Source organism: Macrobrachium rosenbergii, chromosome 40 (genome assembly GCF_040412425.1).
Source record: "Macrobrachium rosenbergii isolate ZJJX-2024 chromosome 40, ASM4041242v1, whole genome shotgun sequence".
NCBI classification, from domain to species: domain Eukaryota; kingdom Metazoa; phylum Arthropoda; class Malacostraca; order Decapoda; family Palaemonidae; genus Macrobrachium; species Macrobrachium rosenbergii.
The window spans coordinates 23,298,879-23,315,602 of NC_089780.1; the positions used below are offsets into that span (position 1 = coordinate 23,298,879).

Genomic DNA, 16,724 nt, shown 5'->3' on the forward strand with positions numbered 1-16,724 from the left:
CCGTTTGCACACAATCGTACCACAAAACATGGAGGTACCGTGTTCCAAAAGGTCGTTGACACTTGCCAGCTGGAACGAATGAGCAGTATTACGTAGAATAGTTCATTCGCCGAGTCCTGGCTTCGAGATTATCACGAAGCGTGAAGGATTGCATCCTTATTTCTTTGTTTCACAAGACCAGTCGGTGAATTTACAAAGGGAGAGAGAAACAGAAGGGCACGTTTTCTGTTCTTTCATCATCAGGATCGTCAGGTGCAACCTTATGTTGTTCTGTTACCTCTCTCTTAAGTCTTTTTAGTAAACTCTATTCGTTTGGGCAGTAAAAAGGCAAGGATAAGTTAGATTGATGTGATATTTGATCAGGATGTTCCCTTCGATAGGCGAAATGCCTACTTTTTCTTTGAAGATGGCTGTTACGCAAACTATAGTCCTACCCAGCATCCTGTGAAAGTCAATTAATAGTCTCATGAAGAAAAATTCGGCATTAATCGAACTGAAATTTATAAGGCTTACCAAATATGGACATCGTGTGTCTCTCACGAGCGGAGGTTATTCATAGAAAACTTCCATGAACGACTTTCCCCATTTTCTCTTAAACGTTTCAAGAGACAACCTTCCCTTTCGTCCGATTTCTCTGAAAATAGACATCGTAGGGACAATTATTAATAACTCACGCATCTGGTGGGTATTGAATTATAAAGAACCATTAATTATAATGTCAAATATATGTTCTTGCTTTCATATGATGGCTAGTATGAGTAATTGAGACGAAAATAGACACACGTGTCTGATAACGTAATCGGACGAGTCGCCCCGTAAATGGGCTGGGTGGCGGCGTCTGCAGACAGAACATTTCTACGACCGGTCCTCGCAAAATGTCTTACAATAACGGTAAGTCTCTCCATATTTCCCTTTATTACGTAATTTTAAGGACATTAATACCCTGCGGATATATTCCGAGGGAGAAATATGAGTTTTAGCGCCCCTGAGAGGAGAGAATTGTAAGGAAATAGGTGGGCAGTATCTTGGCTGTTGTGGATGACAGGACAAGGTGCCCCTGGGTACTCCCATGTCCTCTCTCACTCTCTCTCCGTACCCTCCCTCTGACGGGTCCTGGGCAGAGATAATTAGAAAATCCGGATGTAGGCGTTTTGTAGTTTATTCTTACACCTTTGGGGCCCTTTTGATATTTTAGACCCTGGGATAATCGTAGTTGCTATGGCGTTTTATCGTAGGGATTTCCGAGTTATATTTATTATGTTTTAATCAAGGAAAATTGTTCTCGTCGGTTAGAGTACTTCTTTTCATAGCAACTAATTATACTGTTGTTTAATGAAAGTGATTTAATGATTATATATTAAACATTTTGAGTTTCAATCGTAGCGATTTCCGAACAATATATTTTATATGTGTATTTTAATAAAGGAGAAAATATTTCCGTCAGGTAAAGTGCCCCCTGTCATATGAACTAACTATACTGTCGCTTAATGGGAATAATTTGATTGTAATAAAGTTAATAAACAATTTAAATGACTCATTAGGTTTATAGGGTTAATGTACCCAAGAACAGTGAGGCTGAGAACCCTTGGTTAGGTTAGGTTATTGGTTGTAAGACCTAATCTTATACTCATCACGGATAAGTTGATACTTAGGCTAACAGGATAAATAAATGAATGAAATGAACATATAGCTGATTCCATTTTTGCTCCTGTCAGTTTATGGTAGATATTAGAACACCTGGGTATTCCTACAGAAAAGCACCGCTGGGCACAGTGTTTAGCATTGACCCCTTGGGAGTGATTGTAAAAACTTAAACAAAAGAACCAAATTTATAAAATTATCTTGGTAAATATCTCAAATTATCTTGTTTGTACTACATTATATCCACCCTTTTCTATATTATCTAGTCAAAAAAATATTAATAAACGGGATCTCCATGCAGTGCTCTTCTGTAGAATTACGAACACCTGGTGTATAGGGTAGGCTAATCCTTTGCATTCAGCTAGAATCAGTCTCATGGATGAAATCCATGTTTCTATTTATGACAGAAACCATATTGATATAATGACTCATGTCAGCAGTGATCATCAGGTGGGGTATAGAAAAATTCATGAATTATGAAAATACATGGTACTTACATGGCAAGGTCTTGACCATAGCTGGGGCTTATCCCATTATGTAAGCTGCCACTGTAATTGGACTTAGTCTACCAGTAATGCCATGCAACAGACAAAACATAGAAGAATAGTAAGTGATGATGGTGGCTCATAGTGTAATGTATTTGTGCAAAGGTTACAGTGGATACGAAAGTATATTCAACAATTAGAAAGTAAACCCAAGGTATGATTTTCTTTTTTATTACCTTAATGGGTAGTATTCAACTCTAAACCATTATTGCCTTTAGGTCTCAAAAAAAATAATTTTCATATGTTTAAATAAGTTTTGAATGTTACTGACGTTCGTTTCCTTAGCAAATGTATACTGTTAGATATAGTGGACTCCACCCGTGTTTCCTACTATTCAGGGGACTACAGTAGGAAAATGGGGTTTTTGGATGGGGGAAAAACACAAAATGAGTAAATACAAGGACCTTAATCCCTTTGATAGTTCTCATTCAGATAAAGGTTATTTCATGGAATGTTTTCAAAATATCATGCAGTAGGTTAAGGACCTAGTACCTTAGGTTAGGTTTGGTCGGTTGGCCATTTGCTCATGAAACGAATGTCAGAAACATTCAGAGCACACATTAAAACAGGAAAATTATATTTTCAAGTCCAGAATGAAATAAAGGTTGAAAGTAGAATTTTTTCACAGATAAGTATTCTGGCTTGAGAGAATAACAGGTGTATCATAAGAATTTGAGATGACTGCTGGTGTTTGTCGTGGAAGAAGCTACAAAGAAGGGGAAAAAAAGTGGCCCGCGTGGAGCTAGTTTCCGTATATGAGTACTAAAGGGACAGATGAATGCCTGCACATAGGGGAATTCAGGTAGAACGAACACAGGATGAAAGAGAGTAGAGAGAACTCATGTTGAATTTAATTTCTTAAAGGGAAAAGACATTGTAAAAGGTTTTATGATGATGAAATATCTAGACATTACAGATATTCATCATTCATATCCCAGTAATGATAGATGAACAATATATTTAGTGATGAAAAATTGCACAACATCCATGCCAGAGGTCTGTAAATGTTTGCAGGTAAGGATCTTTAAATGTTTGCACAAAAGTGTTTTTTTTTTTATTTCATGGTTGGTATAAACCTGCATCGATTAGTAAATGTTTGAACACAAACTACTCCTAGGTAGGCTATATGTTGCCTAAAACCATTAATATGATACAACTGTACTTAGCAACTATGAAAGTTATACTGTATAATTGTTTTGGTTATTCACAGTCATGAGTGTTCTATAGTTTTTTTTTCTTTAGTTTCAGTTTGGATATCCATTGCAACATTTTTATTGATTATCCTTAAGTAAGATGGAAATACTTTATTAAGATATGTGAATTTCTGTCACAGTACCTTATAGTATATAAGAGATTGAGATATTTTACATAACTATTCAAATTCTGCCTATTTTAAATTACTGTACCATTATTTACTGTGATGAGGTACTACCATTATTTACTGTGATGAGGTACCACACTTCTTACCGTACAGTATATGTCATTTGGTTAGATATTTCATTATGTATCCTATTTTAAATGTTTTTTCTGTTGCAGTTTCCATTTGGGCATGTTTGCCCCGCACTCAGCGAGGCCAGCCCATAGTCTTGAATGTTGATCCGAAGGGGAAGAAGTTACTTTATGCAAATAACAACTCTGTCATCATTCGAGATGTCGCTGTAAGAATCTTAATCTGTTTCAGAGTTGTGGATAATCCTCAGTAGCTTTCAGTGAAGTCCTTTAAAAATATTTTCTATGTAATGCTTCAAGTTGATGACATTGTTTTCTGTATGCCCAGAAATATTTTATATATACTGCTTGTAGAGTACCATAATAGACTTTTGTTTGGATGATAATTTTACAGTTTTTGCAGTGTAGATTTACTTTAAAAATTAAATTGACTAGTATATTTCAATGTGAATTGAGATTTAGATTAGTATAAACTAACTCCCTAAACAGGTACTGTATTTTGGCACAGATTATCAGCCACTTACGTATGATAGTTGATAAGTAGGATGCCTTAAAAGTACTATAAATTCTGTTTTATATTTTAGGTAGATAAGCCTGTGGCAAAAGCTGGCTTTGTACTTGAAATTTTTTATGCTAAAAATGTGTAAGACAATATTTGTTTCAAAATATAACTACAAGCTTCAATTTTTCAATTGATATATTATTTTATCATAATTTATTAACTTCTCAAATGGATATTATGTGCTTTTGAAACTGGTGTGTGCTTCTTAATAATGCTCGTTGGTTTCTTCATCATTGGGTTTTTACTTAAATTCACGTATGTACAGCCATGGGCATATTGTACTTTTTTATTGGATTGGTCAGTCACTGACTAACAGGATAAATTCATTATTAGCCTGCAGTATCTTTTAATGCTTTTCATCTCGCCTAGAATTCTGCATTAAGAAATACTTTTCTTTTCTAGAATCCGGCAGTTGCAGATGTGTATACTGAGCATTCGGTGCAAGTAAATGTTGCTCAGTACTCCCCATCTGGTTTCTACATATGTTCTGGTGGTAAGTTATTGTTAATAAGTACCAGAAAGTTCATATAATCCTTCCTGTTACAAGATTGTGTTTTGGACAGTGAGGCCCGTCACTTCACTTCATCATATTGATCCTCCTCCCCCTTCTCAGGAAATTTCCTGTGTGTATATTTTGCATTTGTGAGCATTTTAGGACCCCATCTGTTACCTTCAGTATTTAGTACTGAGTATACCTTCTTAGCTTTTTTTGCTGCATCCACATGGCTACTTTCCTGACTTAGTTCAAAATGGCCCCTTTAATGATCATTAGCCTTATTCAGTGCAAACATATCTCCAACTGAAAGAAATTGTTAAATTGAGAAAGATAGCTGTCCCGTCAAGGTAACACAATTGCTCAAGATCTTTTTAATGTCTTCCTCTCCACCATAACTTGATCCATATTGTCTGTCTCTTTGTTGTTAGCCGTTTTTCATACTCGACATAAAATTCCTTACTTCATGTAGGCTTTGCAATCCTGAACATCTTGGACACTGTTAAATTTGATGAAGTAATGCTAAAATTACCCCCTCCCCTCTTACCACAACATGCACATGACCACCTTTGTGACTCTTCCAGGCTAGTTCTTGTGTTATGTTATAGTATTAAGCACATGCTGAGGGAATCTCCTTTGCCCTTTGCTGACTATTGCCCATCTGATTGCTTGCACAGATGGCTAAAAGCCATTAAAAAGTTGCAAAATGTTTAATACTTGCATTCAGATCTGTTAGTTTAATTGGAAGTACCATTTTTCAGCCCTTTTATGGCTAACAGACATTCAAATAATGGTTTAGGGTAGACCCAAGTGAGAATATAGGGTTTTGTATATAAGATGCATACTATTATTTAAACTTTTATTTTATCAGAGTATTAGTTTTTAATTACGTTTGACTGAACTTTGCACAACACTTGAATAGGTTTATATTGAGTGAGGAAAAGTATACTCTTGACCTAGGTTTTCCATGATTGCCATTTTGTTTGCTTAATTATCACTAAAATTGTTGATAAATTTTCCTGGTTATATATTTTAAGAATTTTTTTTTAGTCCAGTAATACATTAATTTTGACAAACTTGTGCTATGCAGATCAGCATGGCAAAGTCCGCATTTGGGATACAGTCAATCCAGAGCATCTCCTAAAAGCGGAATATCAACCACTTGGCGGAGCTATTCGAGATTTATGTTGGTCACATGACTCGCAAAGAATTTGTGTTGCTGGTGAAGGCAGAGGCAAGTGAGTAATTTGGGAGTCTTCTAATTTTTATTGCATGAAAGATACCGTAATATTTCTGATATATTTTGTTTAAATATAATATACAAGTTTATTTCACACAGTTTACAGTGTATCTCACTCTCAAAAGATACATATTTTTGGCATTTAATCATAAGTAATTTAAAAGAAAGAACAATAGGTAAATAAGAATGATTTAGTGACCAATGAGCAGTGTCTTAGTTAATAACTGATGGTCATTGTAAAAGTTGAGTAGCAATCTATGTACATTCCATGATAAATCTTACATGTTGCATAGTCTGCAGTTATGGTGTCCTCTTTCTTTCAGATATGCCCACGTCTTCATGATGGACACAGGAGCCTCAGTAAAAGGCGATTTATCAGGACATCAAAAAGCCATAAATTCTGTCTCTTGGAAACCAACAAGACCTTTCAGAATCGTCACTGGATCGGAAGATAACAAAAGTGCCTTTTTTGAAGGTCCACCTTTCACATTTAAATGCACAAAGAATGTAAGTATGCAAGGTTTTGTTCATGTGTTTGGTATGCTACATATATATGAGCTTAATATGTCACTTGTTTTCCTTGTGTGTCAAGGTAGGAATACACATATGTACAGTATTGTTTTTTAATTTTTGTATATGTTGAGAATGAAGAGACAATAAGCATATGGTGTCCTTTCAAAAATTTTTGTTATTCTTTGCCAAATTAATTTTGTTGTTTTCCTTCCTTTTAATGTAGGATCATACAAAGTTTGTGCAGACAGTTAGATATTCTCCAGATGGAGAGTATTTTGCTACAGGAGGTTTTGATGGCAAGATCTTCATTTATGATGGAAAAGAAGGAGAAATGAAAAAAGAATTAGGAAGTCCAGCTCACAAGGGTGGAATTTACGCTGTAAGTATATGTTGACTTTTCTGTTTTCCATTCTGTAAAGGGGCAAACATTTTGCCTTCAAGTTGACTGTTTAAATATACTATCTATATAAGTAATGAATTTTTAAAAAATTTTTAAGGTTTTTAACGTTTGTGTAAGTAAATATCATGACCTAGTTGTAAATGTAAGTTGTTCTTAGCATTCAAAGTGGTGTGAGATTCAAGTTGACCTGGAACTTAAATATTTATCAATACAATATGTTGTCACTACCAAAGTAACCTTTATTCCACATGAAATCTTAGATTTTTTTATAGCTGTTGATCACTTGCATCAAGTGACTTGGCTTGATATACATGTTTGCAAGTACAATAACATGCTGAATATTTTAATTTATCAATTTTTTAAACAGGTTTCTTGGAGTCCAGATAGTAAAAAGTTGTTGTCTGCCAGTGGTGACAAATCCTGTAAGATATGGGACATTGAATCCGGTGAGGCCACAGAATTCCAAATGGGCTCAGACGTAGAAGATCAACAGGTTTCTTGTATCTGGTCTGGAGATAATCTCATCTCTGTTGGGCTTTCTGGATTCATTACCTACTTAGATCCTTCAGATCCAAGCAAACCAAAGAAAGTCATAAAGGTAAGGTGGCAGGGAACTTTTGATTTTTTGTTGATGTTTTTCATTTATTATTATGTGGAACTATATTCATCAAAATCTGGAACTCCTTCACTGTTCATTAGGAAACTTGTATATGCACATACAGTATATCAACCCATGAAATCTTCATGATGAGATGTTTTCAATTTTTGAAATATTTATTTCTTACAGGCTTGTTCCTCTTGGGAATAATGGTTAAGTATAGTTAAGTAATACATTAAAAATTTACATGATGTAGATTTAAAAGTTTACTTCAAAGGGAGAAGTTATTTGAAGTAGCATATATATGTTCCTTGATTATGCTCATGTTTTTAAAATGCTTAATTAATTTAATTTTATTTTTTTTATATAGGGTCACAGCAAACCAATCACAAGAGTGGCACTGTCAGCAGACCTCAGCACCCTATATACCACAGGTGTTGATGGAGCTGTTACATCTTGGGATGTCAAGACAGGTAATGGAGTTTTTGTCTCTTGTAACATTTCATTGCCGATAAGTAAAGAAAATTAAACTGAATTTTCCCACAGAGGTGCAAGAATATAGTGGATCTTGCAAGTGGCCAGTTGCTATTTTCAAGTTTTTAAAAAGTAATTCCCATTTACCAAAAGAAGTTTCGTTGGTTCATACATCTGCAAGAGGGAAAATATACAGATGACTTTTGTCCTGAAAAATTTTACAAATGAATTATTGCACTATTTGAAGAACATTGTAGTTTGCAACTAAATCTTCTGCTGTAATTTACTGTTACACAAAGATGTATGAACTACTAACACATCCTCCTTTCATTTGATCAGTGAATTACAATGTACAGTATGTACTGGGCAAACTTCCACAGTTTAGTTGTAGCCAAAATAAAACTTCCTAGCAAACTTAGTGGGTATTAAACCTGTCGCTAGAAAATGACACTGTTTACAGCAACAGCCTGCTTAGTGTTGCAAGCAAAAACAGCTAGGTCAGGCAAAAGAGTGCAGAGAACGTTAGTCACCACAGCACATTTTACGCAACAAACATAATGAGCTCACTATACATGGATGAAAGAATAAAATTCTATATTTTTGTAATTTCAGGCCAGAATGAAAGAATTGCTGGAAAGGGACATGGTAATCATGTTAGTGGACTCATTATTAAAGATAGTCTCATCTACACAGCAGGAATTGATGACACTATAAAGGCAATAGGTAAGAAAGACGCCTTACTCTGTTTATTGCAGATTGAAAATTGTTTTTTTAATATTGCAACTTTTATACTGAAAAAATAATAGTCTTATTTTGAGGAATAATAGAAATAATTTAAAGATAAGATTCATTGCTCAAAGAATTGATTGTAGGTATCATAACTTGGGTACTGTGGATGTGTTTTATTTCGAAATATTAAGCAGTTTTCTTCTTCTGTAGATCCAGTTGAACGTACGTACAATGGCACATCTATTTCTCTAGGCTCACAGCCTAAAATGATTGCTCCCATTGAAGATGGAATCATTGCCGTTACAACCAAAGAGGTAAAGCATTTATATTATGCAGATTCAGTTCATTGTAGTCATATTCATTTTACAAATACTCTTGACATTTAGGTAGCAACAGGTTTTGGCTTTGCAGGAAGAACTACCCTGAGTTGAGCTTTTTGTGCTACTCTCATTATTTGTTAGTGAAAAGGCAAGATCACTCATTTATTATTTGACTTTAGATTATCTTGATACATGTTGGATAATATTCCCATAAAACTTGAGGGCAAATCCATCTTTTTTTTTTTTTTTTTTCTAACTGATTTCTTGAGGGGGTTAAGTGCAGACATCTGTAAGACCTCAGTGGAACAGTGACGAAAATAATACTTATAAAAATGAGAGAACTGGGATGTAGAGTAGAGAGAAACCATCGTTCTTTTTGAGACAAATTGCCTTTAATTTTGTCATGTTCTATTTTCACTTGAATGAATAGATGGAATAATGAGCCTGCAAGTGCTGTATTCACAGTAACTGTAACGGCAAGCATGCCACTGGCCAGATGTCAAAAAGATGCTAAATTATGAATAAATGTACTTAATTCAAGAGGGAAACACGGATAGTACTAAAAAAGATAAGTTTACAACTTACTCGTAGTGTGAAAAAAATTCATATTAATTTCTTTTACTTTAGATTTGTATTATTCGAGATGACAAGAAGGTTGGCAGCTTCCCAATCAGTTGGGATGGATTGTGCATTGCTGCCAGTGGAATGGGATGCAATGAAATTGCTGTAGGAGGTGCTGACAATCTTATTCACATTTTCACACTGAAAGACAACACACTAACTGAGGTAAGTTGTAATGTTTGCTTCATGTAAATTTTTTATTTATATTATTAGTAGGTATTACAACCATAACACTGAATTAATATTCATAACCCAAAGGACAGGCCTGTTATTGGATGAAAAAACCCTTGTAGTATGTATTTAATCCTGAACTCAAAATTAAAGTAAATTTTTTACTTACTGCTATTTTTATCATCGTGTTTATTCATGTACTCGTTTTTTATTAACAATAAGACAGTTTAATTAAGGCTTTCTGTGAGCTTCTAAACACAAAAACTTTTGCCAACTTGAGCAGCTGCTTTCATTCCTATTCAGCAAAAGTTTCCTTGTATCAGAAAAATTATATATCAACAATACTATTAAGGATGTTATGGAATGTAGTAGTTGTTAATAATTTAACCAGATCCCTTCCCTCCCCAAAGTAAAAGTATCCTAACTTGTGAAAGACAAGCCATAAGCTGAAGATGCTAATACTTTTCATGTACAAACATTTGTATTTCTTCCAGAAAACTACACTACAACATCTTGGTGCTGTGACTGATGTTGCTTATTCTCCAGATACCCGGTACCTTGTGGCATGCGATGCTAACCGTAAGGTAAGCCAAAGTTATTACAAAAGTAAATGGTAATTAAATGTTTGCCTCCCAACCCCCTACCCTCTCTTATTTCCAGAATATTAGTAACCTTGTTTGTAGGTGGTGGCCATCAGAAAGTGTCTGCAGATAACTCTTTCTCATAACTTGACCATAAATTAGCTAGCTAGGATTTTCTTGCTTTTTTCCTGTTCAATTTTGAGTGTTCTGTCGTGACTTGACTTTTGTTGTTGAATTGAGTATGGTCATAAATGAGGGTTTGACTAGTTTTATAGCATGAAAGAGGCTGTTGCTGGGCAGTTTTCCTTCAGTTTTGGGGAGCTTATTGGTCTTCCATCTAGGTGCCCCACTATCCACCTTGTAATATTACTGGTTAGCAATGTAAAGCATGGGTGTCCACAGCATATTTTCCAAGGAGGGGCAAATCTTAATACATACATGGATAGTTTCCAGTATCAAGCAGACAAACACTTTTGACCCTTTGAACTTGCAGGTTAATTTCAAAAACAGTATCAGTGCCTGCATTTCTGTAATGAATAAAAATGTGACTTGAAATCATTATGAAATGATATAGGTTACATCATGCCTTTCGCGTATGGGCCATGCAGATAATTCTCTCTCTCTCTCTCTCTCGAGGCGCTGATTGAGTCTGCTGACCAGGACTTCCTTGTTTATCATTTGCCTCTCTCTCTCTCTCTCTCTCTCTCTCTCTCTCTCTCTCTCTCTCTCTCTCTCTCTCTCTCTCTCTCTCTCTCGGCGCTAATTGAGTCTGCTGACCAGGACTTCCTTGTTTATCGTTTGCCTCTCTCTCTCTCTCTCTCTCTCTCTCTATATATATATATATTTTGTTTTTTTAAGAATTTCAGGCGGGCAAGTGCCCCCCACCCTTGCCCCTATGTGCAGGCACCCATGATGTAAAAAGATCAGTAAAAAAATGGAAGTTCCTGATGTCAGTAAGTCAAATACAGGTTTAATATCTTTTTCCAAGTTCTTTTATATGTGGCAGGAATTATTTATTTTTTTATGAAAATTATAAGTTTTCCATATTTCCAGGTGATTGTATACTCGCTTCCAGCATATGAATTATTTAACAAAATTGAATGGGGATTCCACAACGCACGAGTCAACTGTATTGCCTGGAGCCCCAATAGTCGTTTAGTAGCCAGCGGTTCTCTTGATACGATGATTATCATCTGGAGTATCAGCCAACCCTCCAAGCATATCATCATCAAGAGTGAGTATTTATACTTGGAATCTGTTGTTTTAACATTAGGTAGCTCTTGACACTGATGAAGATTTGAGCCAAACTGCAGCTACCTTATTTCCTTAGGTAGTCTTAGTGTGTATCTCCATTTCCATGGAAATCATTAGGAATCCAGAATAATGATTGCATCGTTACATGTTCAGTACTAGAGAATATTTGGTTTTTCAGCTAGGTAAAAGTTATTTTCAACCCCAAAAGTGAAATACCTAGGTTTGTTCATAATGGCTTTTATTATTTTAACACTTTATCATTACAATACTACTGTTCATGTTACTTTAGTAATGACCAAAAACAGTAGCAAAATTTAAATAATTTTTCAGTTAAATCTACCTGATATATACAATGTATAGGATGTATATCACTAAGAAAAAAAATTTGTTAAAAATACAGTGTAATCCTGTTTTGGAAAAAATTACTGGTATAATAAAGTTGTTATATATACACACATGTACCTTAAATTATAACAATATGCTTTACAGCACATTAGCTGACATAAATATCTTAAACTTTTTGTCACTGGAAAGGCAGTTTATCTTAATTTTGTTGGGAGAAAATATATTTATTTTCCAAGCATGAAAACTTAAGTTTATATAGACCAATCAGAGAAATATAGTAGGTGCAAATGCTGTCAGCAAGAGATGAGTAAACTTTGGTTTTGGCAGACACACCAAAGAACAAATGGATAAATACCGAGTTAATATTGTAGAATTATATAATTTAACTGTTAGAAAGATAGAAATATAGTAACCTTCCCTAGGTGCAACAGGACTCCGCTTAATATTTAAGGACAAAACATGTAAATACAATCCATTTCATGGTGTATGTTGTTCCTTTGGAACTTCTGTCCTGTCATGATCAGTGTTGTAAATTTCACTGCTCTGTTGAGGTCCAAGTCTGCAGAATAAGAGAAATAAGAATATGAGCAATAACATGACTGGGGAAAGGTAAGACTTGCTGCAATGAATATTTATTTGAATTATAAAAAAGTTGAACAGTGTCATTAGAAAACTGTTTCAAGCTCATTGCACTGTTTAAGAATTACTGGGCATTTTAAATAATAATGAAAATATTACTAATACAAGAATATATTTTGAATTGGAGTTGTCTACTAAGTATTCTTAATGTCAGAAGATACAAGAGTACTGTACTTCATTTGTGATTACCGAGCACAATTCTGTTTCTGTAAAGGGTTGCTACATATTGACTTATTTGGTCCTAAACAATCACATACACTCTTGGAAGTTGGTTTTACTTATCCCAACTTTTGTCTGGGTAAAAAAATATTTTTCAAAGCTCAAAGATTAATACTATTAAAGTTATTTAGGTATTGAACCATTACTCTGGTAACATTTTTACAGCATAATATATTTATATTACAGCCTGTTCCAGTGTGAATTTTTTTCAACTAAATTTTTTTTATTTATATCAGCCTAAATTCTTGTTTACTAATTTAGTTTCAGAGGATGACAACAGCAGTTATGACCTTTCATAAAAGCTAATCTTTTCTTTTATTTCATTCATTGATAATACTTTAACTTGTCAACAGATTCCCACCCACAAGCCCAAGTTACAGGCTTAGTGTGGCTCAACGACAAGAGAGTGGTTTCAACTGGCCACGATGGAATTGTTAAAATGTGGGATGTCCAGTTTTAGGCACTGGCCATGTCTAGGTTAATGATGTAAGGTTACTTATATCCTTGTTTCTGCATTGTTTGAGAATGCAGGTTTTGTATGTGGGGTGCGTGTTGTTCCCTTGATTTTTTTTCTAATTGGTGGTAACGTGTAGAGGTTCTTGTGTGGTGTTACATTAATAGCACTTTGGGAAATTTTTAATAACACTTTGGGAAAATGATAGTCATTAGCAGTGTGGTTTTAATTAACAGTGTACAATATTTACCTATTGTAATATGATATTCACTTTACCTGAATGTTGGGTGCTTCTTCCTTGACAGGAATGTTTGATTTGTTTTGTACTCTGTTGAGAGCATTGATAATTTAAACATTTCAAGGGGTCATTGTTTAATGTGTTTCCCTTGGGGATATATACTGTACCATGTCTTGTTCTTAATATTTTGCCTGTTTTGGAGTGTTATGGTGTTGCCTGTGTGGGACTGAAATGACATTTAATACATACTAATTCCCTCTTCATGAATTCAGACTGTGAGGTTACGGAAACTAGGTTTGCTCTCTTGCAGCTGTGCAAGAATAATGGGTTTAGTTTACCATTGGAAAGATATGATGATAATTAAGCTAACTAGTTCTTACTCTTTTAATTTTGCATGATTTAAATAATAATAATAATATAGTAATTAGACAAACCACTGAAGTATTTGGTAAGGATTTAGTTTTCGATTTGAGGAACGAAGAGCAAAATGTACAGAAAGTAAAAGACAGAACACAAAACTGCTGGGGCTGAGTAGACATTTCAGAAAACATTTACCGCCTGTGACGTCATCATTACGACAGTCATCATTACCCGATCATAGAACTTTATTAATTATTTGCTGCCATAGTGAGGAGATGTCAGTAATAATTATATTGTAGGTGAAAAAAATGCATAGAGCAGGTGTATAATTTTTAACAGTGTTAATTTCTTGTTTGCTGAAAGTAATTTCATTTTGCGATTAATAACAAAGTTCATTTGCTGTTACTATGGAGTACCACATATTTTGAAAGCACACATATGAGTACATCAGTCACTGTAATCAGTTTTGCTGTTTCCCGAAATTTATTTTACTTTTTAGATGTCAACGCCCAGGGTGAAAAAACTTGCCTTTTGCCATGGAGGGTATTAAGTAGCAGCTGACAACTTGAGGCATCTTTTTTAAAATTTTACTATTGCTCAAGCAAAAAGCAAAGGCCATTGATTGTTCGTCCCTCTTTTTTTTTTTTTTTCTCTCTCTCTCTCTCTCTCTCTCCTTCCTGTACTAATCTTTGTACAGTGATACCAAGGACTGGAATATTTTGTTTTGATTTCTCATAAGTTTTTTGTAAGCATTGCTATTTTGTAAAGATTTCAAAAATACATGACACAGTTTGCAATGTCCATATTTTAATACCAAGACTTTTTTCTTTTGCAGATTCACATCCTCAGTCACAGGTGACAGGTTTAGTGTGGTTGGATGAAGAAACACTGATTTCAGTTGGGCACGATGCCTTAGTGAAAATGTGGAGCATTAATTTTTAATCATATATTGAGAAATGAAAGCAAAACTGTATATTATTATGGAGTAACTAATTTGATTAATATATACAGTAATGGAAATTACTGTGTGGGAAAAATCCGAGTACTTTGTTTTTAACAAATACATGGGAAAGTTCGGATTATGATTTAAGATCAATATGGTAGGGTTTGAATTATTGGATTATTGCAATGATTTAGTGTTCATTATTTTTGAAGAATTAGTTGAAGAGTGCATTTATTTAGTACTGGGAGTCTCTTTTTTTAGTTTAATTTAAACTCCTTTTCTGCATTGAAATAAGACATTTGAAGAACACAACAAACTTTTTGTAATTTATTTTTATATTCACACATTTCCTGTTTTAAACAGCAGTTTATTTTAGATGCTTCAAATTATCATAGTTTGCCTGGGAAATTAGAATGATTTTAGTCAACTGTAATATATGCAGCAAAGGAGTTTCAAGGCACAGTGTTGCTTATGGAAGCCAGTTTTATTATTATTATTATTATTATTTTTTGAGGTGAAATAGTTTTGCTGGTAAATGCTTTTACACCTATCAGATATATTCAGTGTGCTTGCTTTTGCTTAAGGGGTTTTTCTTTCAATTGTCTGTAATATGTTACCTTGATAATTGTTTCGTCATCAAAAGGTTTCTCGGGAAAGTGAGCTTACAACAATCATTTCAGCACTTCAAAAGCCTCGATCAGAAGGCGATCTATCAAAACTTTGTTATTTTATATTAATCATACATTACTCAGGATTCTTTTTATAATGATTAAAATCTAGTGGATTATCTAGTTTTTGTATGATTGACGTTCTGTATCATCATCATCATCATACCATTTCTAACGAAAGAGTGGAAGAGGTCACACACGACCTACTCAAGATGCTGCTGGGACAAGTTTTGACCTTCTAAACATGAGGCATCTACATACAAGGTTACTAGCTTTACAAATGTAAATTTTTTCAGGGTTTAGCTTTATGAATGACTATGCTTAATTTCATGACCCATTTTTACTGAACTCCATTTCATATCAAAACCACACAATGAGTTAACAATGGAGGCTGATCTAAACACGAAGTGGTGATCAACATTTGTGAAATATTCGTCTTCCATGCACAAAAGAGTTTAGTTTAAATCGTTTACCAAAGTAATGCATGGTATCCAACTTGAATTTTGCAAATGTTGTATCATGTAAGATTAAAACATCCTTTTTATGTGTACAAGATATCGGTAAAGTTCCACAATTGTCATAGTGTAGATAATTTTTTGAGGGTAGAAATATTATTGAAACCAAATGTTATATTTAAGTACATAATAGGTTGTGTCTGCTTAAGGGTACCTCTTTTTGAACTTCACAAGGTCTTTCATGCATGTGATCCCCTCCAACTTCTATTTTTTATCGCTTTTTCTTTATCTTTTATAACTATGAAGTGTATTAAGTTTAAAATTTTGTCCTCTGTAGTGTTCTGTAAATGTGCAAACAGTGATAGAAGCAGTAACACTATTCCTTGTAGTTCATGAAGGAGTAACACTATTCCTTGTAGTTCATGAAGGAAATGGAAGTTCAAATTGCTGAAGGAGAAATGTAAAAGTTTAGTTCCTCAGCAACTTTGGTGACAAGATTTAATTGGTGAACTATAAAGTGAATTGTCGCAGTTTTTTCACTGACTGTACACAATTCTACTTTAGCCAAACCCTGATACGGTATCACCTTTTGCGCCTTCATTTTGATATGAATAAACAGCCCCATTGCTTCCCATGGTTTTCTTTAATTTCAGTGTTAATGAATGGCATTTAACAAAAATACCAGATGGATAAATGCTTATTTGAGTAAAACCTTTATAAAAACTACTGAATATGGAATAAACCCAAACACTTTTCGATATGCTAACTTTGTATGGGGAATCGCTGCAGTATTTCCTAGTGCAGTTGAAGCT

At 34.3% G+C, this 16,724-nt stretch overlaps 2 protein-coding genes across 4 annotated transcripts in view; one reads left to right on the plus strand and one right to left on the minus strand.

The window, feature by feature from the left end:
* The first annotated feature begins 84 nt into the window (after positions 1 to 84).
* Positions 85 to 16,541, plus strand: flr (actin-interacting protein 1 flr). Of its 2 annotated transcripts, XM_067083339.1 has the most exons (15): positions 579 to 891; positions 3,723 to 3,844; positions 4,600 to 4,690; positions 5,781 to 5,928; positions 6,254 to 6,437; positions 6,667 to 6,822; positions 7,211 to 7,441; positions 7,812 to 7,914; positions 8,528 to 8,638; positions 8,855 to 8,958; positions 9,592 to 9,750; positions 10,251 to 10,340; positions 11,391 to 11,571; positions 13,148 to 13,280; positions 14,682 to 16,541. In XM_067083339.1, exons 1-14 carry the CDS (start codon positions 876 to 878, stop codon positions 13,252 to 13,254), a joined length of 1,803 nt encoding a protein of 600 aa, XP_066939440.1. In that variant the 5' UTR covers positions 579 to 875; the 3' UTR covers positions 13,255 to 13,280; positions 14,682 to 16,541. The 2 variants fall into 2 exon arrangements, with proteins under 2 accessions (XP_066939442.1, XP_066939440.1); XM_067083341.1 differs by lacking the exon at positions 13,148 to 13,280 and having other exon boundaries at positions 85 to 891.
* LOC136826240 (glutathione hydrolase 7-like) overlaps positions 11,813 to 16,724 on the minus strand; it is a 53,162-nt gene continuing 48,250 nt past the window's right edge. For both annotated transcript variants that reach the window (XM_067083342.1, XM_067083343.1), the window contains exon 13: positions 11,813 to 12,495. The gene's annotated coding sequence lies outside the window, so the exon portion shown is untranslated. The remainder of the gene's footprint in view (positions 12,496 to 16,724) is intronic.